Source organism: Thunnus thynnus, chromosome 14 (assembly GCF_963924715.1).
Source record: "Thunnus thynnus chromosome 14, fThuThy2.1, whole genome shotgun sequence".
In the NCBI taxonomy this organism is placed as follows: Eukaryota; Metazoa; Chordata; class Actinopteri; order Scombriformes; family Scombridae; genus Thunnus; species Thunnus thynnus.
In genome coordinates, this window is record NC_089530.1 from 2,996,555 (window position 1) to 3,021,718 (window position 25,164).

The 25,164-nt window shown below is 39.0% G+C and overlaps 2 protein-coding genes and 1 long non-coding RNA gene across 13 annotated transcripts in view; 2 read left to right on the forward strand and 1 right to left on the reverse strand.

Moving 5' to 3' along the window:
* Nucleotides 1-4,215, forward strand: part of ltbp1 (latent transforming growth factor beta binding protein 1) — a 157,858-nt gene extending 153,643 nt beyond the window's left edge. For all 7 annotated transcript variants that reach the window (XM_067609332.1, XM_067609327.1, XM_067609328.1 and 4 more), the window contains 2 exons: nucleotides 543-692; nucleotides 787-4,215. In XM_067609332.1, coding sequence (XP_067465433.1) covers nucleotides 543-692; nucleotides 787-959 — 323 coding nt within the window. In that variant the 3' untranslated portion in view covers nucleotides 960-4,215. The remainder of the gene's footprint in view (nucleotides 1-542; nucleotides 693-786) is intronic.
* LOC137196612 (uncharacterized) overlaps nucleotides 1-25,164 on the reverse strand; it is a 46,203-nt gene that overhangs the window by 8,279 nt on the left and 12,760 nt on the right. Inside the window, exons 2-3 of the long non-coding RNA XR_010931267.1 lie at nucleotides 5,228-5,299; nucleotides 501-684 (exon numbers count right to left, since the gene is read on the reverse strand). This is a non-coding gene — a long non-coding RNA (uncharacterized lncRNA). The remainder of the gene's footprint in view (nucleotides 1-500; nucleotides 685-5,227; nucleotides 5,300-25,164) is intronic.
* The window catches only part of rasgrp3 (RAS guanyl releasing protein 3 (calcium and DAG-regulated)), a 57,182-nt gene continuing 40,215 nt past the window's right edge, over nucleotides 8,198-25,164 (forward strand). For 2 of the 5 annotated variants that reach the window (XM_067609340.1, XM_067609338.1), the window contains exon 1: nucleotides 8,198-8,548. The gene's annotated coding sequence lies outside the window, so the exon portion shown is untranslated. Of the gene's footprint in view, nucleotides 8,549-15,381; nucleotides 15,741-25,164 lie in introns of those variants that run through there. The other 3 variants (XM_067609339.1, XM_067609337.1, XM_067609342.1) reach the window with 3 other exon arrangements.

A 25,164-nucleotide genomic window follows, 5' to 3' on the forward strand; every position in this document is an offset into this window, starting at 1 on the left:
TGCATGTTTTTGGACCATGCTGGGATTTATGTATGGTAAAAACATTAGACATTGAAGATCACATTAGACTCTTCTAGCTAAGGCCAGTGGTACAGTATGATCAGTTCTACTTTTTCCAGGATTAAAGCCAGCCAGATTTTACATGAACCCAGTTTTTTCCTGATCCCCCTCCCTACATGTTGTAAGACATTTTCCATCGGAAAATTTTTTTTTTTTTTTGATCTGCCATCACCAAAACCTCTAGCTGTGCCCCACGCAGTCTACAGAGGTGGGTCCTGCAGAGGACTGAAGTCTAGTAATCTGAATTTACCCCTCTGTCCGAGATGTTCTACAGCTCAGCGTCATCAAAAGTTTTAGTCTTTAGCTTCAGAGACTAAAACCATACAAGTTAGTGACATACAATCTGTGAATTGAAAAGGATACACTGGTTGTGAACTCTAAAATCTCTCACTGCCAAATCCCAAACTTTTTAAATAATAACATCTCAATTTGTGACTTACTGATTTCATAAGACAACCCCTTGTTGTCCTTTTGTGATGTAGATCCATACAAGGCATTTGAGGGTTTGCGAGCAGAGGAGTGTGGGATACTGAACGGCTGTGAGAACGGTCGGTGTGTGCGGGTTCAGGAGGGTTACACCTGTGACTGCTTTGATGGATACACCCTGGACCTGTCCCGCATGGCCTGCATTGGTAAGAGAACACACACAAAACACAAACAACACAAACTTTGGAACATGTTGTCATGTTAATATTCAAGCATCTCTCTCTCCTTCTCTGTCCCCAGATGTGAACGAATGTTCAGAACTCAACAATCGCATGTCACTGTGTAAAAATGCAAAGTGCATCAACACAGTGGGCTCCTACCAGTGTGAGTGTTTGCCGGGCTTCACTGCCTCCGACAAACCTAACTACTGTGTGGAGGCAGCAACACACCAAACATCAACACACACACAGTGAGCATGGATGGACACTAGGGGGCGACAAGAGACACTAAAACCACACGCACAAGCTTGTATTACTATACTTGTGAGGATGTTCACTGGCTACATTCAGTTGTTGCCAAATCTTCAACACTAACCTTATCTCCCTGGTTTGGTTACAGCATCAAACAGCACTCCCAAATCCCAAAACACTTCACAGCTGAACATCTGCAGTGACCTGGAGGTACATTTGGGATTTGGGGCAGTGTGGTCAAATGAGGGAGTGTACCTTTAAACGTAAAAAATCTGGAAAGCCTTCAATCTGATTTTAATCTTTGCCCCAAATCTAAATTAAACCTACAAAACCTGAAACATTGCCTTGAAATTAATCTAATCCTGATTCTAATCTTAATCCCTAAACATTGATCCAGCTCCACCCTCAATCAGTGTGACTCACTTCCTGCATTCCCCTTCTCTGCTACATCCCTATGGATTGTTCTTATAGTACTTCTGTTGTATTATATTTGATATATTGTTCTCTTTTTAGTGTTTGTCCAATGTGGATATTTTACAATAAACTATTTCTAAAAAAAATATATAAATTACTACCAATGTTAAGGCCTATTTAGTAAAGAGCAAGTAATTTTTTAATTTCAGAATATACTGTAACGTGTTTGTTTGTTTAGCTTGTTAAAGGAATAGTTCAACATTTTGGGAAATACACTCAGTCTCTTTTTTCCAAAGGTGAGATGAAAAGATCTACATCACTGTGTGTTAAAGGGTACTCCACAGTTGTATTATATCCTCTGTGGATAACCCTGATGATGTCATCAGAGTTATGATGACATCATCAGATAATCCTAATAATGTCATAAGGGTTATCTCAGCTTTGACTTGAGACTCAAACTTGTTAACAGAAAGCCTGAGCCACAAAATGAAGGTGTGGAGTTAAGGCAGGTAGGGAGTATCTTTTGAAAGGTGCTATTAATTTGCATTATGGGAAATGTAGGATCCAGTGTCTTTAGAGGATACCAGTCAGGACATCCTCTGCTGCTGCTGCCGCTTCAACCACTTAAAAAATCTGTCTCTTTCAAGTCTCCCAATTTCATGCAAGTGTAACACTATATCACTGGAATATCCTTTTAATTTTCTTGCAGAACAACTGTCAGGCACATCAACTGGATCAACTGTTTGTTAAATAGTCCCAGCATGTAACTCCTCCTAAAAACACATACTGTCATTTTTATATTTGATTGTAGCTCTGTATTTAATGCACAGACATTATTGATATCCATCTTCTCATCCAAGTCTTGATAAGAAAGTGAATAAGCAAATCTTTTCAGAATGTTGAACTACACCTTTATCTTGACAGACCCTAATTATTTGTTAGCTTGGAGAAGCATTCACAGTAACTGTCCCCTGTCACTGCCTCCTTTTACACTAATGAAGTGTTGAAACATTAATTGCCAAACCTAATGAAGAAAGCGCTTCCTACTGTATAAGTGTGCTCCAGATCTATGGGAGGAGTAGAGCTTTTGCAGGGGGAGCACATATGTCCAGGGAAAAATGCAAATGAAAGCTAAATAGACCTTGATTTTTGATGTTTTTGTATACAGTACTAACTACTATAATGGTATACAGTTACAGTATGTAGTAGTATGGATTCAGGAAGAGTCTACAGCCATGCTAGCAGCTCTGTGAGGCTGTACTTCGACATACTGTGGCAGCGCTTGAGCTAAATGCTAATATTAGCATGCTAACATGCTGATAATTAGAAGGTAATGTTTACCATGTTCACCATTTTAGCATGCTAGCAGGCTAACATTTGCTAATTAGCACTAAACACAAAGTACAGCTGAGGCATTTCCTTTTGCAGGTACTTGGTCATAAACCAAAGTATTAGACAAATCATAACTTTGACCTGATGATGGTGCTAGAGGAAAAATCAAGTGAATATAAGTAATTCTGACGGGAACATGGCTGTGAGTACCAAATTTCATGGATTCCATCTAATTGCTGAGATATTTCCGAAGTAGTGGACTAACCAACCAACATTGCCCCAGAACTAGTGTAGCTAAAACATTTGGGAACCACTGCTTTATGGAATCTTGATGAAATTACAACCAACATATTTATTATGCTGCCAATCACAGCCCTACATATATGATGTACTCTTTGTTTTTTATTTAGCTCAACATTTGGTAGATTCTGAGATGTCACTTATGTTTAATCATGGTATACTGTATGCATTGATAATGATAACTGTTACATGAAGGGGATGATAAATGCTGTGTTTAGGCCCAACTGCTTTAACCTTAACATTATCTTGCTACTATAAATATTAAATTACAACCTCAAAGATGTGTTGATCAACCAGTCTGTCTTCAAGCAAAGCTTTCTAACCTTTTTGATCCCTGACAGGACATTTGATCCTTAAAAGTATAGAAATACAACACACACACACACACACACACTCACACACACACACACACACACACTCTCTTACTTAATCCAAGCCCATATATTCTGCACTGTATAAGATACACACTAAATGAAACAAACAGTAATTTACTTGAGATGAAGATTCAACTTAATCTACTATGTGGTGCCTATGTGGGGAATAGAAACACAGAATTGTATAAAATGTATGTTTTGTCTGTTGCTTTTTTTAAGTTGTTTTCTTATTGTTTTTAAAAGGAGTTTTATGTGCGTTTTCAGAGGCCATTTTATTCATGTAACGTTTTGACAAACCCTATGGACTTGTGCTGGGTGATCCAGTTGTATTTTCTACCCAGTCAAACTGATTGTGGATATTTAATTCTGTGAAGAGGCCAGCTGTCTGCTCCCTCTCTTCCTCCATCGCCATCCCTCTTTTTGCCGTCAACAAAAGCTTGTTTCTACACTACAGCACCACCAAATAGCAGTATGCACATTTTGATGTACTAAAAACCTAACTATGAGTTTTATGTTTCATACAAAGAGCTAAGACTTTTTTGTTACCTGGTATTCCTTCCCATCTTCCTCCCCCTGTGTCTATGTGTTGAGACTGAGACGGACATTTGTTTTATTTTTCATACTTCTCTTATCTGCGTTTCACTGCAAAGTCTTGCCAGGTTGCAAAGCTGCTATGGGACAGCGATGGGAGAGAAGAAACTTGTGTACATTTAAACAAAAGAGTGGAGAAAACAGCTGTTGTATTTGTAATTTGTACATGAATAAATAGCTTTTTCTATGAATTCATATTACAATGTACATTAAACCCCTTGGTAATAAACCACAAATTGTGATATTTACATTGGCTGGCCTGTCAGTTTTTACTGTTTGAAACATGTTGCATTGCAAAATGTGACACTTGCATTCCAGACTGTTGTCATTGCAAAGGTTATTCAGGACTTTATACTGTATCTTCCAGTGTATCATCATTTACAGAAATATTGAATTTGCTTATCAAAGCTTTATTAAAGCTTTAGTTATAAGCTGAAAGCTACATTGAAATGAATTTAAAGAGTTATAAATAACTAAAAGTCAAAGATTAAGTTGGTTAATCTGTTGGCTGAGCAGGCAGAAACACCTCACCATTGAGTGGTAGCCCTGATTAATGTGCACAAACTGTAAAAACAACTTGAAAATGAGAAGAACAGCAGGAGATATGAAATGTTGAATAAATATGTATCTGACAGATGTTGCCTACAATAATTACTGAAAGTCCTGATTTATAGTGACCAAGTCGATAAGATTACATCACAAGTGAAAGTTTAACTGGGAGATCCCAACTACTGAAACTGACATCAGCAAGACTCTGTTTTCTCAATTTTTTGCTTTTGCACAATGTGTAAAATGTTGAAATTGTGAAAGAGTTATTACAACATGCACAAAAAGTTTAGTTTTAGTCAAAACCTTTTTCAGGCTTTCCTTCAATAGTGAAAATGTGTCACTGGAATCTATTGCAACTGAATTGAACTAAATGAACTACAGTTCTTTAACAAAGAGAAAATTACAAACTTTGAAAAGCTGTAGGGGAGACCGGGAACAACTGTAACATCTGAATTGCACCAATCAGAAACAAGACATAACCATGCACATGGTCTGTGATGATCCCTCTTTGCCTGCCAAAAGACAAACTGGTGACTCATAGTTTACTCGTCAAAGTTCCTCTGCCAAGACTCATTTTTGTAACCTGACGTGCCAGATGGTTTGTTACACAGAACCATCTGAGAAGTCGTCCATGGAAACTGTTTGGAAAACGGCAGGCACTTTCATAAAAAATTATTGATTGGATGAGCCATCTGTCTATTACCTTCTTACCTCGCGACGGTGATTGGTCCGAACCACCTGCAACTGCTTTGATGGATACACCCTGAACCTGTCCTGCATGGCCTGCATTGGTAAGAGAACACACACAAAACACAATCAATACAAACAACATAACTTTGGAACATGTTGTCATGTTTCAAGCATCTCTCTCTCCTTCTCTGTCCCCAGATGTGAATGAGTGTTTAGAACTCAACAATCGCACGTCACTGTGTAAAAATGCAAAGTGCTTCAACACAGTGGGCTCCTACTAGTGAGAGTGTTTGCTGAGCTTCACTGCCTCCGACTAACCCAACTACTGTGTGGAGGCAGCAACACACCAAACATCAACACACACAGTGAGTATGGATGGACAGGGAAAGGGAAAAGGAGAAGAACCACAGCAGTCATAACTGATACACCTGTCTGAAACTCTCTGCAGCTGGAGAAGGACAGAGCCATTGGATTCAAGTGTAAGAAGAAGATGAATTTCACTGAATCCAAACCCGAACCAAGAAGAAAGTACATAACAGAAGAGCAAATGATGAGGAGAGTGAAGGGGAAGTATTCTGCATTGTCTGTCTGGACTCAAGTTCAATGGAGGTTTGGATTTCCTATGTATCATGCTACTCCTGGGCCCATGAACACATGGGAACAAGTATTATTTGTGCCACAACTATGAGCGAGACATGCCGTGTCCTGCCAACCTCACCTCAGAAAATGATAAGAATAAGATTAGAAAATAGTGACTCCATATGTTGAGAGATTGTGTTCCAATCTCCAAAACCAAACTGTGAATTGACCCCAAGCTAGAAGAAATTATTTTTTCTCCACACATCCACCCCTAACACAGCTCACTCGCAATCATACCTTGGTGTTACTGACCGTGTTTTACTTTGCAGATGATCTCAGGCTCATTAACTAGACAACAGCCAAGTCTGATTTTAGTTTCTATGGAATTAATGTTAATTAGCTACAGCTCATATGATATGCTGCAGATGACACTTGTCATATATTATGATATGGATTGTATAGATGGATATGAATGATTATGCTACTGTGAATGGTGGTCAGACATTAAGAGAAGGTAGGGAAATTAAAAATTCAAAGAGTAGTTTTGCAATTGTACTGGCCTGAACCCAAATCAAATCTTGACATACGTAGAGAATGTCAGGCCTAATATCTACAAGAAAACATTTCCTTGAAACTTGATCTTGTCGTTCTCTGTGTTATCTGCAGCCATGCCACCGAATGATAGATGTAGTGTTTTTCCTCAAAATGTTATTATATTATGTGTTATGTATGACATTTACAAAACCTTTAGGAAGGTGCCAGAGTGTCTTCATTGTGCCTGGTGTTTCTGTGTCAGTGACTTTTCTTTAGCCTTATCCAAACTACAAACATAAAGACCAATCAACTGGTGGTTACACTGAGGAACATTCCTGGAAAGGCAGGTCAAAGACTTCAATAATCGGCGCTCCTCTGTCCGCTCGTAATACTTGTATTTACACCAAAACATTTCTACTTGCACCACTTCTGACTATTTCTTTCTTTGCCTTCTCTTTTCTAAACAGACTGAGAAAGCAGAGTTTGGTATATTTAAGCTCTCTGATGGTGTATTCAGACAGAACACAGAGTTATTTTCAGACAAAAGGTAAAGTGGTGTGATTGTCAATGTGATCAAGTCAATGGAGTGGATGTAAGAAGATGTGAGATCCTTCTCTTTTATGAACATATAGATACAAGAGGAAAGGAAATGTTCTTGAGACAAATGAGAAAGAACTGGAGTTCTTGTAAGGTTTCTGTTGAGGGTGCTGCAGTGTGTGACACATGCACCATTCACAAGGTCACATACCAGCCTTATCACCACTTTCTGTGAACAAAGCTAATAATAGTATTCTAGTTTTGTTAATGACAAACCACTGAGTGACTGAAAATAAATTAAAGTTAATCAATACACAACATTTGAGAATGCACAACACATCTCAAGTTAAAGGAATACAATCCTGCATCCTGCACTTTTTTCTTTAGCCGTTATGACAAATGTTGGATAATGTGAGAGGACAACTTTTGGACAAGTCTTACAGAGCATGTCCATATCTGGCTAGTAGGCTTGAGTCTCACTTACAAGCCTTTTGGCCAAATAGAAAAGCTGTTTGTTCAAATGGCTAAAACTACTATGGAAAAATTTTTAGGCACTTAAGATGTTTAGATTCTTACCTATAATGCAATACCATCAGGGAGGCATCTGATTGGTCCCAAATTTATTCTGCAGTATGACAACAACCCCGAAATCCTAGAGAACTATCCTCAACAAGAAGAAGAACAAGAAGTCCTGCAGCAGATGGTTTGACCCCAACAGAGCCCTGATCTCAACATCATGGAGTCAGTCTGGGATTATATGAAGAGACAGAAGTAGCTGAGACTAAATCCACAGAAAAACTGCGGCAACTTCTCCAAGATGCAGGAACAACCAACCTGCCAACTACCTGATAAACTGTGTGCAGGTGAACCGAGAAGAACTGCTGCTGTTTTAAAGGCAAAGCTGTTTATTGATTTTATATACATATATACATACATACACGTGTGTGTGTGTGTGTGTGTACATACATACATACATCATACATACATATACATATATATACATATATATTCTTCCTCAGCAGATGCAGTTTTCACAGTTACCATGGAATTGTAAATGTTAAAATTTCCACTTTTCTGAACACTTTCTGAGAACTATCATCCTTGTTGGCTTACAGTCCATCAGTTAAGGAAGATTATGGGATATGATCAAAAGCTACAGAAATGGCTCTTGTGATGAGATTGTTTTGCCAACTACTGTTTATGGGGTCAAGAATGAACTTTCGGTCACAAACTCTGCATTTACCTGACAATGATCCCTGTGAAAATGATGATGTGCGTGTCTTGGAAGGAAAGTTGGATGTAGTGTGACAGTGTTAATCTCATTTTTCCTTTCTCTATTTTCCTCCTTGTCTGTCTGTCTCTCCTGCTTCGTCTGTCTCCTCCCCTCTGTCTCTATCTGTAGCAAGGCTACACACTGATATTTGCAGAGCTGTCCTGCACACCAACCTTTGTTTCCAGTAAACTCTGAATCTATTAATAGACTGTGTGTGTGTGTGTGTGTGTGTGTGTGTGTGTGTGACAAAGACAGAGGGAGAGTGTTTGTGGAAGTTATTGGACAGACAGAGTTAACCCCCAGCACTTAAAGCAGGATTTTGTGTATCACTGGCTGTCCCTGTGAGCACAGATAATACAGGATCATGATTTACGTGGCAGAGGTCACCTGGCAGTAATGTTTGTGTGGATCAGAGAAAGGTAAGTGCATCCCTAAACACTGCTGTGTGTGTGTGTGTGTGTGTGTGTGTGTGTGTGTGTGTGTGTAGGGAGAACAGAACTTTCAGCTATGAATTACAACAACTGTATTTAGGTGTTAATCTTCAAGTTCCAGTTTATTGTATTTTGAACTATTTTGCCACAAAGCAGGTGACACTGTGGGCTTTTTTGAAATTTTGTCTCCATTTTTGGTGTGTTTCTGCATTGCACTTCCCAGCACTGTACTGTATCATTTGTATTTTCTGTTGATGAAGTTTGTTGGATGGTGGCGAGCGTATGATGACAAAAACAGCATCATTGTAGGTTTACCAGTGAAGCCAAAGATGAAACCTGGCGGGTGATTATCAAGATTAAAGTAGAATGCAGGTTGACACTCATCTAACCCCAGTGATAATTCCCAGGATTAACAGAAAATGTTCTCAGCTTTGCCAAAACACTTGGTATTGTAATTATGATGTCTTTCTGCTGCCACATTTAACACTGATGAAACAGTATAACTTACATTTACATATACGTTTGCTTTGTTAAATACAGCTACATTGTGTGTATCACATATTTTGTTTTCTATTTCAAACTTGATTTCCAGTGCTAACTGCACAACTGTGTCTTTTTCAGGAATGTTTATTTCTTACATCTGATCCTAAAATAAATAACAACAAAACTGAATCATAATCATAATCAGTATAATTCAAGGTTCCATACCAACAGTGGAATGTATGTGTGCTTGGCATTGAGTGAGTGGTCAGGGTCATGCCTCTTAACAGCATGTCATTGTAGTGGATTGTATAATTAGACACTAGAGTAAAGTTTATATCTCATTGGACAAAGGCCACAGTAAGGCTGAACGGAAATGTTAAGTTGACCATTGTTAGGTTGTGTCATGTTAGTTCATATAAAGAGTTATTTAAAGCTCTATTAAGCGGTATCTTTTAATATTAACATTGAGGTAATGCTTCTACTACCACAGAGACCTGAGGCCAGATGCATAAAACTCTGTGTAGGCACAAAGCCAGAAATATGCAAATGCATTCTTTTCCACTCCCATAATTAGCCATAAATGGATGAAGACACGCCCTGATGGACAGACTAGCCATTTTCATATCAGTTCACCACCTGCTCCACCCGTCTGTACACCTATCAATGAAACAAACAGGAAAGAAGAAGTGCTGTTTCACCTGATTGTGTTGCACCGGTGAGGTTCTCCAACAGCAGAACAACTGTTATTATGCACAACAATTACGCATGGCTGTGTGGCTCTTTTTACCCTCCATATCATTAATCATCACATGGACTGTAAACCATCGTCAGCAGTGATATGTCAGAAATATAATCAATGAGTAGTTTGTAGCTCTCATATCTAAACCAACGATAAAATAAGAATATTAAGGCCAAAATAAAATGTGGACTCCTTTGTGAATTAAAGAATAATAAAATTAGTCACACAAAAGTAATTAATTAACGTTACATTCATAAATGTGCCTTTGATTGGCATTTTATAAACCCCCAAACAATCAGTGCAGTTGGTTATCAATCTAAACAACGTTTTACGAAAAGATTCTCTCTGATATCTCATATTTCATCTCCACCTCATCACATCACCCTGTGTACGCCTGGTCTGAAGAATGTGTGAGCTGTGCACATTCTCACCACACATTCTATGTTTATACCAGTTAGTGTGCAGGAAGTGGTGTATGCATGGTTTTTGTGTGTATGCATTGTTTATGCATCTGGCCCCCGGTGTATGACTGACTGCCGATAGCAGTAAGTCTGGTTTGGTCATGCTTTCCAACGAAACAAACTGAATGCGGTGACGTTCCGCGCTGGTGAGAAATGTGGTGACAAAGATGTAGCACATGGCTGTCCACATCCTCCCTAGGCTGTTGCAATATCACAGAGACAAAGTAAATGAGTGGCTGGTTAAAAAAGTTAGCAAACTAAAGACCCTGATATAGTATATCTGGTGGAGACCAATACAGAGAGGAAATGAAGAGTAAATATTGAACTCACATTTGTCAGATGGACAACAATACAGCAAATAGATACAAATGATACAGGCTGTTTGTACCAGACGTGTTTCAGCAATGTGTTTCAGTCATCCATCTCATGTGCATTTGAAGGATCAAATTTGTGTCAGTTTCAATCAGTTTTCTGGGAACTTTTCATCTACTCTGGCAGGGAAATTTTGTTTTGGATGGGTTGTGATAATTTAGGCTACTTTTTGTACTATCTGGGTGGTTTCCACTGATTAAAGTTATACTATATTCCAATAAATCAGCCCCTCCTCTCATCTGAGTAGGACGAGATTGACACTGCAGTGAGTTCAGTAGGCTTATACCACCTTCATGTCATAACAGAGTTATCGAAATTATGAGTTTATGACATATAAATAGCGTTCACGTCAACATCAAAGTTGCAGTTACAACTAGGATTTTTTTTTTCTGAAAGCTCTGATATATCTGACTAGACACTGAAGTGACTGAAAACTAAACAAACATGGACACCTCACATCAGCCAAAGACTGAAGTTCAATGTAATGAAACCCACATTTAATTGATATGGTATTATATTGTCACTGCACAGTGTTTTAATCTTTACATGACCAACTCTGTAATCATGCTCACCTTCTTGATGAATTCACATTTGCAAGTTGTTTACATGGGAATTTCTCCATCTCTATCATCCAACCTATATGACATGAATACAGCATCAGCATCAGACATAACTTATGATCATCTAAACCAAATGTCATTTGAGTTTATTAAAACAAAACTGAAACTAACTTTTTTCTTGTTCCAATTATTATTCTGTTTCACTTACAACAGATGTTCATGAGTGAAAACTTTTTATGTTAAAGCAGCACTAGGTTTACCTTAAAATAACAGCTTCACTCCCACTCCATGCCCCAAATGCCTGTTCTTGCATTATGTAACTTGGGTTAAGTGGGTACGATCTCCTGCAAGGAGTGTGCAGCGCTTTACGGCAACTATGGGTCTTCAGCTAACTATAAAAAGAAGCTAGCTCAGTATTCTCAGTATGGACTTCATGGCAGAGGCGAAGAGACTGAAAAGGACGTTGATGGAGGAAGCTAGGAAGAGATAGAGAGTGAACCGAGCAATAGGCCAGACAAGAGTAAATCTCGGACTGCTTTTTAGTCGTTTGCAAGAGCTTTGTGAAATAAAAGGCTGCAGGACAGATGCTGAGCTAACTCTCTTGCTGTTGGGCTAGTAAGTAATAATAGCTGGCTTTCCAAGTCTTATATTGTCGCACTTGCTTGATGTTTGGCTGTGGTAGCAAAGTTGTCGACTCGCTAGGTTTCGATCATGACAAGTCAGCCCATGTCAACAGAGGTTTAGCCGCTAGCTAGACATCTCGTGGTGATGATGAGGGACCGTTTCTGCTCTGTAAGTGCACAGAACAGTATCTGTGAGTGGCGAAGCATCCTTGCGAGGGAGCATTTCTGCTACTTACGCAAAATTGTGGTCCCGCAAACGAAGGGCTGTGACGAGCGCAAGCTTGACCCTCCTTATGCGTTCACAACTGTTCAACACTCGTTCACTCATCAGGTTGACTTTTGAGACTTTGGAGGTGGGGATGGAATAGACAGTCTGCTCCTTTGATTGGTCACTTTGAATACTGACCATGACCTTTGATTAGCTGTTTGGTTTGCTGGTGGCACCAATCCGTTAAGCTAATGCCTGAGTGCTTTATGCGATTAAAGACAAAGAAGATCTACTGTAGGTTGGGTACAACAATAACAAAAACCATGATTTGATTAAATAAAATCAAAGTTATTCTGCAGGTCTGATATTACTTCCATCTCAGGCTAGCATGCAAATAAAAAAAATCATCTCAAGTCAAAAAGTTTGGTCAGTCTTTGTCAGTCTCACACCAAATAAACCTTGAAAATGTGCAACTTTGCACCCTTTATGTGCACTGTAGCCTATATCATATCGCCAACATTCTATTACACACATGCTCCACATTCAAATGCTTAGCAAACAATGTATATGGGCTGAAAACGCTGGCTGTATTTCAGCAAAACTACAACTTTCTCACATTCTTTTTTGTTATGATCACCAATGTCACAATAAATAAAACTGCGGAGTCATATTTGTGTAAAATCCTGTAATATTACTCTACCTTGTCAGTCGACATGGTTCTTTGGCTTTGTCTTGAGACCTTCCCCAACATTCTCAGTTGCCTGTAACAGCCTGTGGAGGGTGATTTCTATGTGAATGACGCGGGCCGGAAAATCCAAAGGATGGTACATCTTTGCGCGCTCCCAAGTGCTTTGCCTCTCTCCTGCTACCATCAACAAACAACCGGCACCCACCACAACAAATACAGTGCTATCTGAATAGAAACACCCTGCAGATATTAGCTCACCAGCTCTTCTACCCACCAGGTTAGCTAGTGGCTAGCTGCCTAACCATGCCAGCTATCACCATTTCTGGCTACAGTACCTTTGTTTTTTGGGGGGGTTAAGACGGTTAGCTGCCTCTGTCAACCACCACACATTTCACACCAAAATCACAGTGCGTTGCTCCCTGGCCACAGCTTGCCGAGCCTACCGGTGTTTAGTAAACACGGTTGGTAACGGTGGTGGTTTGTGAGTCGGGTTCAGGTGGTTGATTAACAAATATTTTAGCAGGTTGGGTAGTGCGGACTGGTTCTCATAATGGGTTGGGTGGGTGCGGGTATTAAAAAACACTGACCCGCGAATCGCTACCAGCCAACAGCCACAGCACAGAAGGAGCCTCTGTGTGTTTGCTCTGTGTGTGTTTGTGTGTGAGCCATGGATGTAGAGCTGAATACAGGAACAGCGCTGGGCTTTGAAGCCAATTTGACATAGCGGCCAAACCATGTAATTACAATGTCTCCTGCTATTGGACCCAAAAAGACTTTTTCCCATAGACTTACATTGTGAAAGAGATGTCTGTAAATCAGTGGATATATTTTTTTGAGCGTCACAACCCCCGCGAAATGACTCGTCTCACTATCAGAATTTGATCCATTCAGTCCGATCACATTTCGAAAATTTAGAAGAGCTGCATAATTGAATTGTTTTATCCCCATTCAAGTTAGCCAGAGGGCTAAACTGGAAGTGAGCGGTCTTGGCCGGTGCAAGTCTCTAGTGAGCATGCTCCATGGGCCTGGCACATCAGGGGGGGTGCTGACTGGGAGTGAGAGATGCTTTGCTGAAGCACGGTACAAAACACAACATTAGAGATCTTTTATGTTATTATGAGAAGTGTAAGCGAGGAAGAAGACGTCACCTGCAATAGTCTTGCACCACCGTTCAAACGTTAGCAACAGGATGCTGACTGCAGCTCACTTAACGGCCACCGGTGTCACTAATGAGATGGAATTTCTGAAACCTACATATAGAACCTTTAAATTTAACATCATCTAAAATCTAAACCTATTATAATTTATATAATTCATATAAATGTTTCATTATTGCCTAATTATACAGACAAATAGAAGACCAGAGGCAATAGGAGTGGTATATGTAAAAACTGGGCTACTTTTATGACGGGGTCTATGACTGGGCTACTTTTTGTCAGTCCTATCTGGCAGTACTAACAGCAGTACTGTGACTGAACACATCCAGTGTTGACATGATGGAGGACTGCTGACATGCTGCTATCACTACACAGCCAGTGTTTCTGTGTATCTGCTGGCTGTATACTGGAAGATGGCGATATTATACTACCACAATAGCCATAACAACTTGATAAACCTTTGATATGACAGGGGGAAAGAGGACTAACTGTGGAAGACTTGAACATGATTTGGCTAAGCCAGTCAGCTGAAGCCTCATATCAGCTTCAGCTGAACTTAAAAATGGATTTTGGGCATTTTTCTTACATTAGGATCACGTGAACAGGAGGACCAATAACACTGTGTCTACAGAGAGCACTTCATCTGCTCTAGCTTATTTTTACACTTCAAGTCTATTTTTTTCCCCGTTTTACTCAAATAACTTCTACTGTGATTGTATGTTGGGTTCTGAGAACCGTCACAATGTACCTGACCTATAAATACTGTGCGTGAACACATTCTGTATAGACACTGAGCACTAAAGCTGCTGCTCTGCACAGTGTAACTCTTTAAATGTATACATTTACTTGAAAAATGTGAACTGATCCTTTAAGAAATACTTTGCAAGTTTGAAATTTGGGTTATTCATAGCACCTTCACCACACCAGGCAGTGTAAATTGTGGAATCAATAAACTTAAACCAATTTGACCCTGTTCTAAATAACTCACTAAAGTCCAGTGCACTACAGCAGTCATACAAGACCTTACTGAAAATGTGTGAGAGACAATAAGAACTGGAGTTGAATTCTTTTTGTTCAGCCAGGCAGCAGGATGTGCAGTCAGTGTTTTTGTTTAGGCAGACATTTTTAGAAGCCCAGAGAGACAAAACAATGTGTGCAACGTCATTAGAGTGGAATATGGGATGGGTTGACCCTCTCACACAAGAACAGAGCAACAATGCAGGAACACATGCACACGCACGCACTCACACACACACACATACACACACATATGCACTTCACCCTACTTGTTAAGCTACGAGGTAGAATATTACTCAGAAATCTTTAAAGAATGAGTCACTTAAACTTTGCCGGGTTATAACCATGCATTTCACAGGGCATTTACTGGGTTAAGTTATCATGAATGTTGCTCAGATTTGAGACAGGAAGACGCGCCGAAACAAACACTAACGTGCGCACAAGCATATTGTGATACATTTCCTGCTCTGCTTTTTTCCACTTTACCTTGTGTGGTCCCTATATTTAGCTCAGTGCAGGGAAACCAACCAACACAGGCAGGAAAACTAAGTTGGGAAAGAATTGAAGGAAGTCTACTGGCCATTTAGACAAACAACTCACACACTGGGATCAGTGCTAGCTGTACTGTATGGCTGAGACAGACAAAGGGCTTCAGAATGATAGAGGGGCATCTAAAGAAAGGGATGGGAGATATTTCGATCCTGCGCTGACAATTGGAGAGCTATGCTGGGTTTAGTAGCAGCCTTGAGGATCCAGGTGGATTTGGGTTTTGATGTGGATTTGAATGTACAGAAGGTGGATTTATGCATGTTTAAAAGGTGGATCCATGTGGTCTGTTGGTAGATCTTGGCAGACTGAAGGTCTCAGATGAGGTAAGATACATATGTAGTTGCCTAAATGTTTGAATGGGACCTGCAACAACATTAAAAGCTAAGATGAAATCCTGTAGTCATTACTATCTGAATTAGGACCTAAAATATCTAGCTGATATCATTTGTAAAGTGAATTTTAATGTGCTACAAATAGAATATTGACAGTTTTGTGCTGGTTCTCATGGACATTATGTGAAGACTTGCCTGTTGTTGCACACTCAAATCTGTCAGATATTATGCAGGACAGTTGTTTTTGTCAGGACTTTAAAGGATAAGTCCACAGTTTTACTGTTCATACTGGCTGTTCAAAGATCCCCTTCTAATGTGCTTTCAGTATAAATGATGGGGGCCAAAATCCACAGTGTGTCCACACAGTCATTAAAAAATGTATGTGAAGCTTATATGGGGCTTCAGCAGTCTGAGTTAGTCATATCAAGTAGATATCTGCCACATTTACAGTCTTTTTAGCATCAAATTCCCTCTTTGTGTTTCCTCGGACAGTGTTTCCCTGTTGAGCTGTGGTGGAAGTATAGTAACAAAAAGAGGGACTTTGGCACTAAAAAGACTAACGTTCAAAGATATCTACTTGATTTGACTCATTTGGACGCTGAAGCTTCATACTAGCTTCACATAAACTTTTAAAGACATCTTTACACAGGCTTGTGGATTTTGTCCCCCATCACTTCCATTGTAAGTGCATTATGAAGGGATCTTCTAATGGTCAGTATGAACAGGAGGAATGATTACAGCAAGAAAAACATGTTTAATGTTCATTTGGGCTCCTGACTGTTGTTTTAAGACACACTTGAAAGACTGTGAAGTCCTTTAAAGGGGCTTGTTTGATTATAGTTGTATGTGCTTGATAGTCCTATGGTGACTGTATATAACACATGATATGAACATACAGTCTGTCATTTGTACAGTGTGATCCACTCCATTGTCTCCCAGATGAGTTAAAGGGAGTGAAGGCACTCATTTGCTCCATTTCTAATGAGGTGATGTTCTGTTTGACAGTAAATTACATATTCAAATATTGTCAAACATGCACAATATGCACGTGTATCAGTTAACTAGTAATAATATCTTCTTTTATCTTCTATTGTTCGGTATTCATGAACAAACCTTCATGTTATAGTAGTGTGGGGCTTGCACATGATGCACATGGTTGCTTGTAGTTAATTTCTACCTGAGATTTGAACACTTGAGTACAGCTATGGTAGTATTCTCTCCTATGCTTTAATCTTTTAAAATATTGTTGCAACTGCAGTATTTTACTCTGGACAATGACATTTCACCATCGACAGCTTAATTTCAACATTCAGCAGTACATCGTACAACCTTCTCTGGAGGTTTATCTAGCTTGCTCTCTCTATTTCTTTCCCCTCTAGGTAGCAAGTTATATAATACGCACTTATTATTTCTTGTGTGTTTGGTGAGAACTGGAGCACACATGGCTTTTGAGCAGACTGCATGTTGCAATGTGCCACCATGTGTCTTTAACTGCTCTGATGACCCCCTGACCTTTCCTCTAGAGCCACAACCAGGCCAAAGTTTCTTTCCACATGAGAAATGTCAAAATCAAATTGGCAGTTTGCCTATTCAGCATATTAATGCTCCTCAAAGAATAAATCCTTTCCATCATGGACACTCCATGACTTTCCCCTAGCACCGCACCTTGGACCAAATGTCACGTTTGCATAAAGGGTATCTCATTATCTAGCAGGCACATTGCCGTGATATTCCCTGAGTGCATTCATTCATATCTCCGATCTCTTTTATTTTGAATGTCTTTCTCCTAAAACCACCCTCAGGACAAACTTAACATTTTACTGCTTATAATGTAACATATAGATCAATCTTGGTATTAATTTAAATTATATAACTTAAATCTAAAGAGGCAATGCTACAATACGGAGAGTTGGGAGTTTGTGGACGATCTCATTTCTTGTTGATAGATTTTAACACCAGTGTTTAGTTTAGTTTAGCTCTCACAGGTTAACATCTGGACAGCTTTTGTGACAACATATGAAAAGCTCACAGCTCGTCTGCTTTCCGTTGTGTTTTGAACACAGTCGACTGGAGTTACATGCATTCGTAATGAGTGGCAGCACGAAAGACACATGCGACATCTAATAAGCATAATTATTTCATTGGTTGTCACCTAAGCAACTACTCGGAATACACTGACGGTAATCTGACTCTCTATGAATTTATGAAACAATTCCAATCACCTGGCGGCACTTTGTCCGAACCAGAGTGAAGTTACCACTGAGTTTAATGAATAACCCCACTGACTGCTACAGGAGCACTGTTTCCCACGCTTTTGCTCTCTCTACAGAACAGGCCTACATATCATGTTAGAAACGGCATGTAGTCTGAAAAGTTACTGATCAACTCTAATCAACTGCACAGAGACACTATTATTGTGCCTATGATTTAAATTCTAGGGTTAGTGGAATAGTGACCGATAAAGACATTACTAACATCATCATCATACATTATACTGAAAGGTGTTTCTATTGTTTTACATACATGAGGGGGGCAAAATATTAGAAACATCTTTCAGTATAGTCCAACAATTTTAAGCCTGGTCAGAGCCCTCTACTGTACATCAACAAGAAATGTCTCTTTCAGCCAGCTACAGTCTAAATTTAGTCTCCCTGCTCATAGTCATGTTGTTCTGTTACCTGCAAGTAAACTTTGATAGACATTACACCTCCAAAATACTGTCTGTTTCTCAGGTTACACAGCCCACCTCCTCTAGTCATCTCAAGGAATCCAGGATTAAGGGGTGTTTGGGGATATCTGATGAGCTTTTGGGATGACTGGATGGAGGGAATCAAAGACTTTTCCATTAATGCTAGACTTCAGCTTCTACAGTTTAAAGTCATGCTTTGCATTCAAAGACCAGACTTTTTGCATTGGTTTCATCCATTTGTGACAAATATAAATGGAGGTGAGGGGACCCTGACTTTTTTTTTTCCCTCAACAGTTCAAAAACCTGTTGAGGAAATATCCCATTTACTGGGAAAGACTGTGGACTTGCTGTTTTAGGTTGTTCTGAATATCCCTAAAACTGCTGGATGAGACAGCAGGCTTTAACGTTTTGTATAGCTAAAAGGGTCATTTAAGAGAATGAAATCATCCTCCCCTCCGTGTTTTAAGAAGAGGCTCAGTGATATTTATGGTTTCCTGTCTTTATTTGGAGGAGATTAACCAAGTGAACATTTTCCCGTTGAAAAGACATTTAAACGGCTACGATCACTGGTGAATAGACATTCGAGGCAGATTCACAAGTGAACGTTTTTTCACTGACTATTTAAAGACGTTGATTAAACGTTCACATTTAGACCATATTTCACTGGGATTTGCAATACTGGCATTCAACTGAGACGTTTGGATGTGGTTTCTTAGTTAGGCTCCAAAATGACGATATGCTATTATTTGCACATTGTAGAAAATGAAAAATTTCACTGTTGCAAATCCCAGTGAAATATGGTCTAGCGGAGGAGGTTTCCCACACTGGGTCTCAAACCCCAGTCTGCCAGACCACAGATGACTGTGCTGACCACTCATCCAAAGCTCAGCTCTGCCAGACACACAGACCTGCAGCTATTAATACATTTGTGACATAGAGACAGACAGCAGAGCAGAACAGAGGAGAGGGACGGAGACAGCCATGTAAACCTTGCTATGCTATGAGACACGACCTGCGCTCTGTTATTTCTTCTTCCTGAAAACAAATCATTTCAAAATTATTTGTACGAAACAAATATTTGTAAAAACCCACTATTTATGCTTTCCTGTGCGTATCACAATTTGGCTCCACCCCTACTATATAGTTGCATATTTATGTCATTTTATATGAAACATTAAATGTGTTGCAATTACGTCTTCATACAGACCACATTTCACCTCTTTCATCATCTCTCTTTCAAGCTACAACTGAACAAAATATCAAAATGATGAAACCAATTTGTGATTTGTGACACATTGATGTTGTAACTGCTTTTTAGCTGGTTGAAAAGAGGGCGAAAAGAGCTCTTAGATGTTCAGACCAAATATCACCCAATTCTCAACAAGAAATCAATATTGAAATCCCAGTTGGTGCTTACTGGGAATCATCTGACTCATAATGTGAATCTGGGAGGTCCCTTTATTGATTATATCAGATACAGATTGACTTGGCTGCAGTTAAGTAGTGTTGTGTATGTTGATTTATTTGCCCCTTTTGGGTGTGGCTCAATGTACAGTTAATCTGAAACACATTTTCATGGTAAGGTATGGACTGTGACTGTGTACAGAAAACATCAGCTTGTACCCATCTATGGACATTAGAGGCTTCTGACCTGTGTGTAGCAGTCTCTTAGCTGTGTTTGTGTACTTGTTCTAAAAGTTCAAAATAAAATGATTACAAAAAAAGAACATTATGTGGAGTGTATCCTCAGATGAGTGGATCGGTGCTCTTTGAGAAGGATGAGTGAGAGTGTTTAGGTAACACAGTCCAAAAGGAAAGTGGAGCACACAGGCTTTTCTTTATTTGCTGGGGGGTTCAAATGGATGTCATGTATGCTTTGTTTTATCTTTGTCAGATTCCAAAAAGAGTAAGTAAGGCATTTGGTGCTTACACTTAGTAAATGAAGTGAAGCTGTGTGCTCCAGTTCCATTTGGGTTATGTGCAATAAGTGTCCTCACCCTGCAGAATGTCAAGTGGCTCTGTGGAGGGCTTCAGAGGGGAACAGTGGAACAGCACATTGAAATGTACACATGAAATTTGTGTGTCAGAATCATTAGAAATCTGACTAACAGTGTTTATGGAAATATCTCAGTTGAAAGAGAGATAATATACTCAGGTAAAAGTTATAAGCTGAGTTAATATTCCACTGTAGGACACTCAACTGTTTTCCCACTATGACTCATTTATTGCTTAGGGTTTGATCCAAAATGATATCCGCAAAAGCTGAAATAAGTCTATACGCTGGCTTGTATTTATAGCTTTGTGTGCGTGTGTGTGCACACCTGTGAGTAAATGTCCAGGGATCAAATTGAGCTGGCTTTTTTCCGTCACTGTGACCTGCTGATGACACATCAGTTGTACTTCGCTGTCTCTGACCTTACTCTGACCTTACTCTGACGTCACTGTCTGCAGACACGATTCACAATGTCACACACACACACACACACACACACACACACACACACACACACACACACACACACACACACACACACACACACACACACACACACACACACACACACACACACACACACACACACACACAGAATGTCTACATTAGTTTGAACTCATGTCCAGTCAGAGTGGAGCACTAAGTTGCACACAAACAAGAAAGCGAGCACAATGATATGATTAACTGCAGGTACTTCATTCGATTATTTAATTCCTGTTAACACGTCAGCATCCCAGAGAAGCAGCGGTTTTACCTGATTTTCTTCTTGAATCTGCACATTCATGCTTACATACCATGACTACTCTAAGTCCACCATGTGCTATGGTTGTCAAATGTCGCAACGTGGCTGGTTTGTTTATTCTAGAATGTGTGTTTGTTTTCAATAATTTAACCTATTTGAGTGTATTTTGGTTGCTTAATATTAGACATTATTCTGATATATCGGGGTGGGGCACTGCACAAGAGGAATCAAACAGTAGTCCAAATCAATATTTTGGAGGAAAAACTATGTGATGGTGGTTTGAATCATTTAAAAGAAATGTGATGTAAGTAAATGTAGGGTAAGTTTTGATAAACAGGTGTATCGCAACTGGAATTGATTTTTTCTTTGCAATTTGCGATTCCTTAACGTGATTAATGTTTTTCATTTCAGCTCACCATTAGAAGTAAAAGAGCTCATTCAAGCTCAGTTATTGGATCTTTCTTGCCGAAATGTACCTCGGGAGTTGGAGTTAATTTTGAAACTTACTTAATTCGAAATTTTTACGCACAGGCTTGTCCCTTCAACTTTCTTTTTTTTTTTTTTTTAATCAAAGAACCAGAATGTTTCTATATGTTTTATAGATATATCTATATAACAGCTGTTCATCTTATGACAACTTAGAATATAAATGGAAGAATTTCATGCTGATCCAAGCCATAGAAGAGCTCCAACTGTGAGTCACATGACATTGTCTACGGGAAAACTGAAAGGGATTTTAACTTGCAGAACCAGGAGCTCCCACTTTGCAACTCTATGGCAGTGATCACTCTGTTTAGTGCAGTACATTTACTATTTGGCATATTTTCTGAATGTATCCAATACATAGTTACCTCAAAAACTCCACAGTGGAACTAAAAAAGTGTCATCCATGGCATGTTAAGTACTGTCTACAACAATCCCACAATGAAATGCACCATATTTTATGTGCAATGTGAAAATGACTGACTACACTTGTCAGTGAGAGTATTGCTCACTACTGAGTAAGGTACTGACTACAGAGTGTCTATTATATAGGGAATAGTGAATGAGCCTATGGCATTATAATACACTGTTAAAGACAACAAAACATGAACTACATTTTATAGCCCATCACTACTACTACTGATGAAAGCATCATCTTTATAAGTTGTTAATGAGATAGCATTACAACAGTATTTACTCAGAAATTACATATAAAAAAGAAGAAAAAAATAGTAGCTACAGTCATAGTGACAATAACCATTTTTAAAGAATGTGCAGTGTGGCTATAAAAACCTGTTTTGTAGCTGAAGCCATTGGATGCTTTGTAAAGCATATGCAGCAGACACCAGTCTTCGTCCCCTTTGTTTAACCTCACTTACTCTGTTTGTAATGCTCTTCAAAAATGAATAGTGGTAGTTGTTTATATTTTACATTTCTTTTTTATTGTGGTAGGGGAAAAACATTATTTTAAATACTGACCTTATGCCTGAAGCTGAGACATGTGCTTTTACAGTCAAACAGTCTATGAAATATTCATAGTGCCTACTGGAACCACTCACACATGAAAATGCAAGGTTAAAGCATTATGTTGCAGGTTATATAATGCCTTGTCCCTCAAGACTCAACATGCTTTAGTATTTGTGTTATAGCGCAGGATGTATTTGTTATGCAAAGAGGTTGCAGAAATGCATTTCATTAGACTTACTGGTAAGAAGAAGATTTAAAATGTATACCATTTACCATGACTTCCTGGCAGCAGTGCCTTGAGCTCAGCCGGTTGCTCCAATCAACAGAAATGAGCCACTGTATACTTAAGTCATGTTCTGCTCAGGGGACACATTGTCATAGTGAAAATACATCTAAATATGTAGTAAGGTTGCAACTAATAATTATTGTCATTATTGAGGACTCTATTAATTATTATTTCTTTGATTAGAGAGCCATGGTGATGTCTTCAAATTGGTTGGTTTTGTCCAATCAACAGTCCAAACCCTAAAGAGATTCAGATTCCATTATGCAAAACAGGGAAAAGCAGAAAATCCTCATATTTGAGGATCTGGCACCCATCGCTCTGAAACAGACTGGTGGGTGTGGTCAGAAGTGCATGTTATGTTGTATATGTACGTGATGTTCCAGGGTCATGGAGTACACCTGTCCATCACTGCAGCAAGGTTAGAAGTTAAACCACTGGAGGTCAGAAAAAAAGGAAATTATTAACATGCTACAACCTATATTTGACAATGTAGCTAAACAGAAAACTAACATATATACACAGTGAGTGCAACAACAAGGTGGACAGTGCTGATAACAGCAGAAGAGCTCCAGTCCAGCGTTGCTTTCCTAACTTTATGAGCTAAATCCCAGACTAATTATTACCCAAACAGGGTACATCTTATTTAGACAGTGTTCTTTCACTTGTTGTCTCTATATTGACTTTTCACATCAGACATTTTGACTTGTCAAAGCAGGAAAAGCGCAGATGTAAATAATAACATTAACGACATGTAACACTCCCTGGTCTGCATAGACCACAAACAGAATTCAAATATGCACAAGGAGAGTAGCTTTTAAGCTACTTGTGTATCTATCACCACAGATACCACATTATAACTTAAAGGACAAGTCTGTTCATATTCTATATTTTTCTTACTGAAAGCTTCTGTGACATCTTCCTTTATTCTGATGAGCATGGGCACTGTAGTTTATTGTGAAATACCATAAATACCATAATACCCATAAATACCATTTTAGTGGTGCAACTGAAAATTGTCCTCAACAATTTACACCAGTTTACATTACATTACATACTTACATCTTTATTAACAAATGGGAAATCAGAATGTATTGAGAGATGGAATCAATACATTGTTTGTTTTGGTCTTTTCTTGGGATTTGTTGACTTTAACAAAAATATCGCAACTTCCCAGCCTTCCATAGGTGTGATAAATGGTGACGAGGTGACCTGTCCAGGGTGTAAATACTTGAGCTCTTGTATACTGTGATAGGTTTCACGTACTGCGACCCTGAACAGTTTAGCAGAAAATGGATGAATGGGTCAGATAATAACTAATAAGCAGCAATGCATGTAAATGTGCTCAGTGGCTGACATCCTTTGAGGTTGACTTTGATAATGTGGGTGAACATAACTTTTCTTTTTCTTCATGCATGCCACTGGTCATCCAAGTAAATCCTCAGTTCCACTATTAGCTCAGTTCAGTGGACACAGATTGCTACAGTTGGATGTAACGCATAAACTCTCAACACAGCTCATAATCCCTCAAAGTCCTGTGTACATAGTTCCAACATTCTTCACAGTGTCAGCTGTTTATTTTCAAAACTACAAAGCCACATTTTGGGGATTTCTGGCAGAGTTCTATCCCAACTGAGCCCCCCTGAAGCAATCAAACAAAAGCTGAATAAATGAATCTACCTTGTAGCACCTGAGGCCAACAACTGTAATAGTCATTTTTGGTATTTCTTTCTGCAGAGTATTAGAATTCACCAAATGGGAAAAATAACAAAAATAAGAAGAATGGAATCTGCACATAAACTTGCTAAATTTGTATATTTTGTACATGGAATTTGCGCTTCCAAGCAAGTCTAACTTTTCTACATTCTCTAAATGAGTTTGACAAGTTAGCAGTAATTACCTTGAGAACCATGTTAAATCTGCACAATTACTTTATTCATTATTTACTTTTTTTTTCTTTTTTAAATATTACTTGTCTTATTTATCTCCCAGGGCAATGACATGTTTAATCCTGTGTTTATCTTCAAAAGACAAACTTTCAAATTTATGATCAAGAAGATCATTTACTTTCTGTTTATGGCAGTAAAGCAACAGATAATCAGCCACACACAGCATCAGGTTTGAGCCACTCGCTTTCATTTACCGATATATTAGTGCGGTATGATCGTTTCAACCTATTCAATGATGCCGACACAAAAAATGTTAAGCATTACTGCATCATTTTTTTGGCCACTTGGGGGCAGCATTGAGGCTTTAATG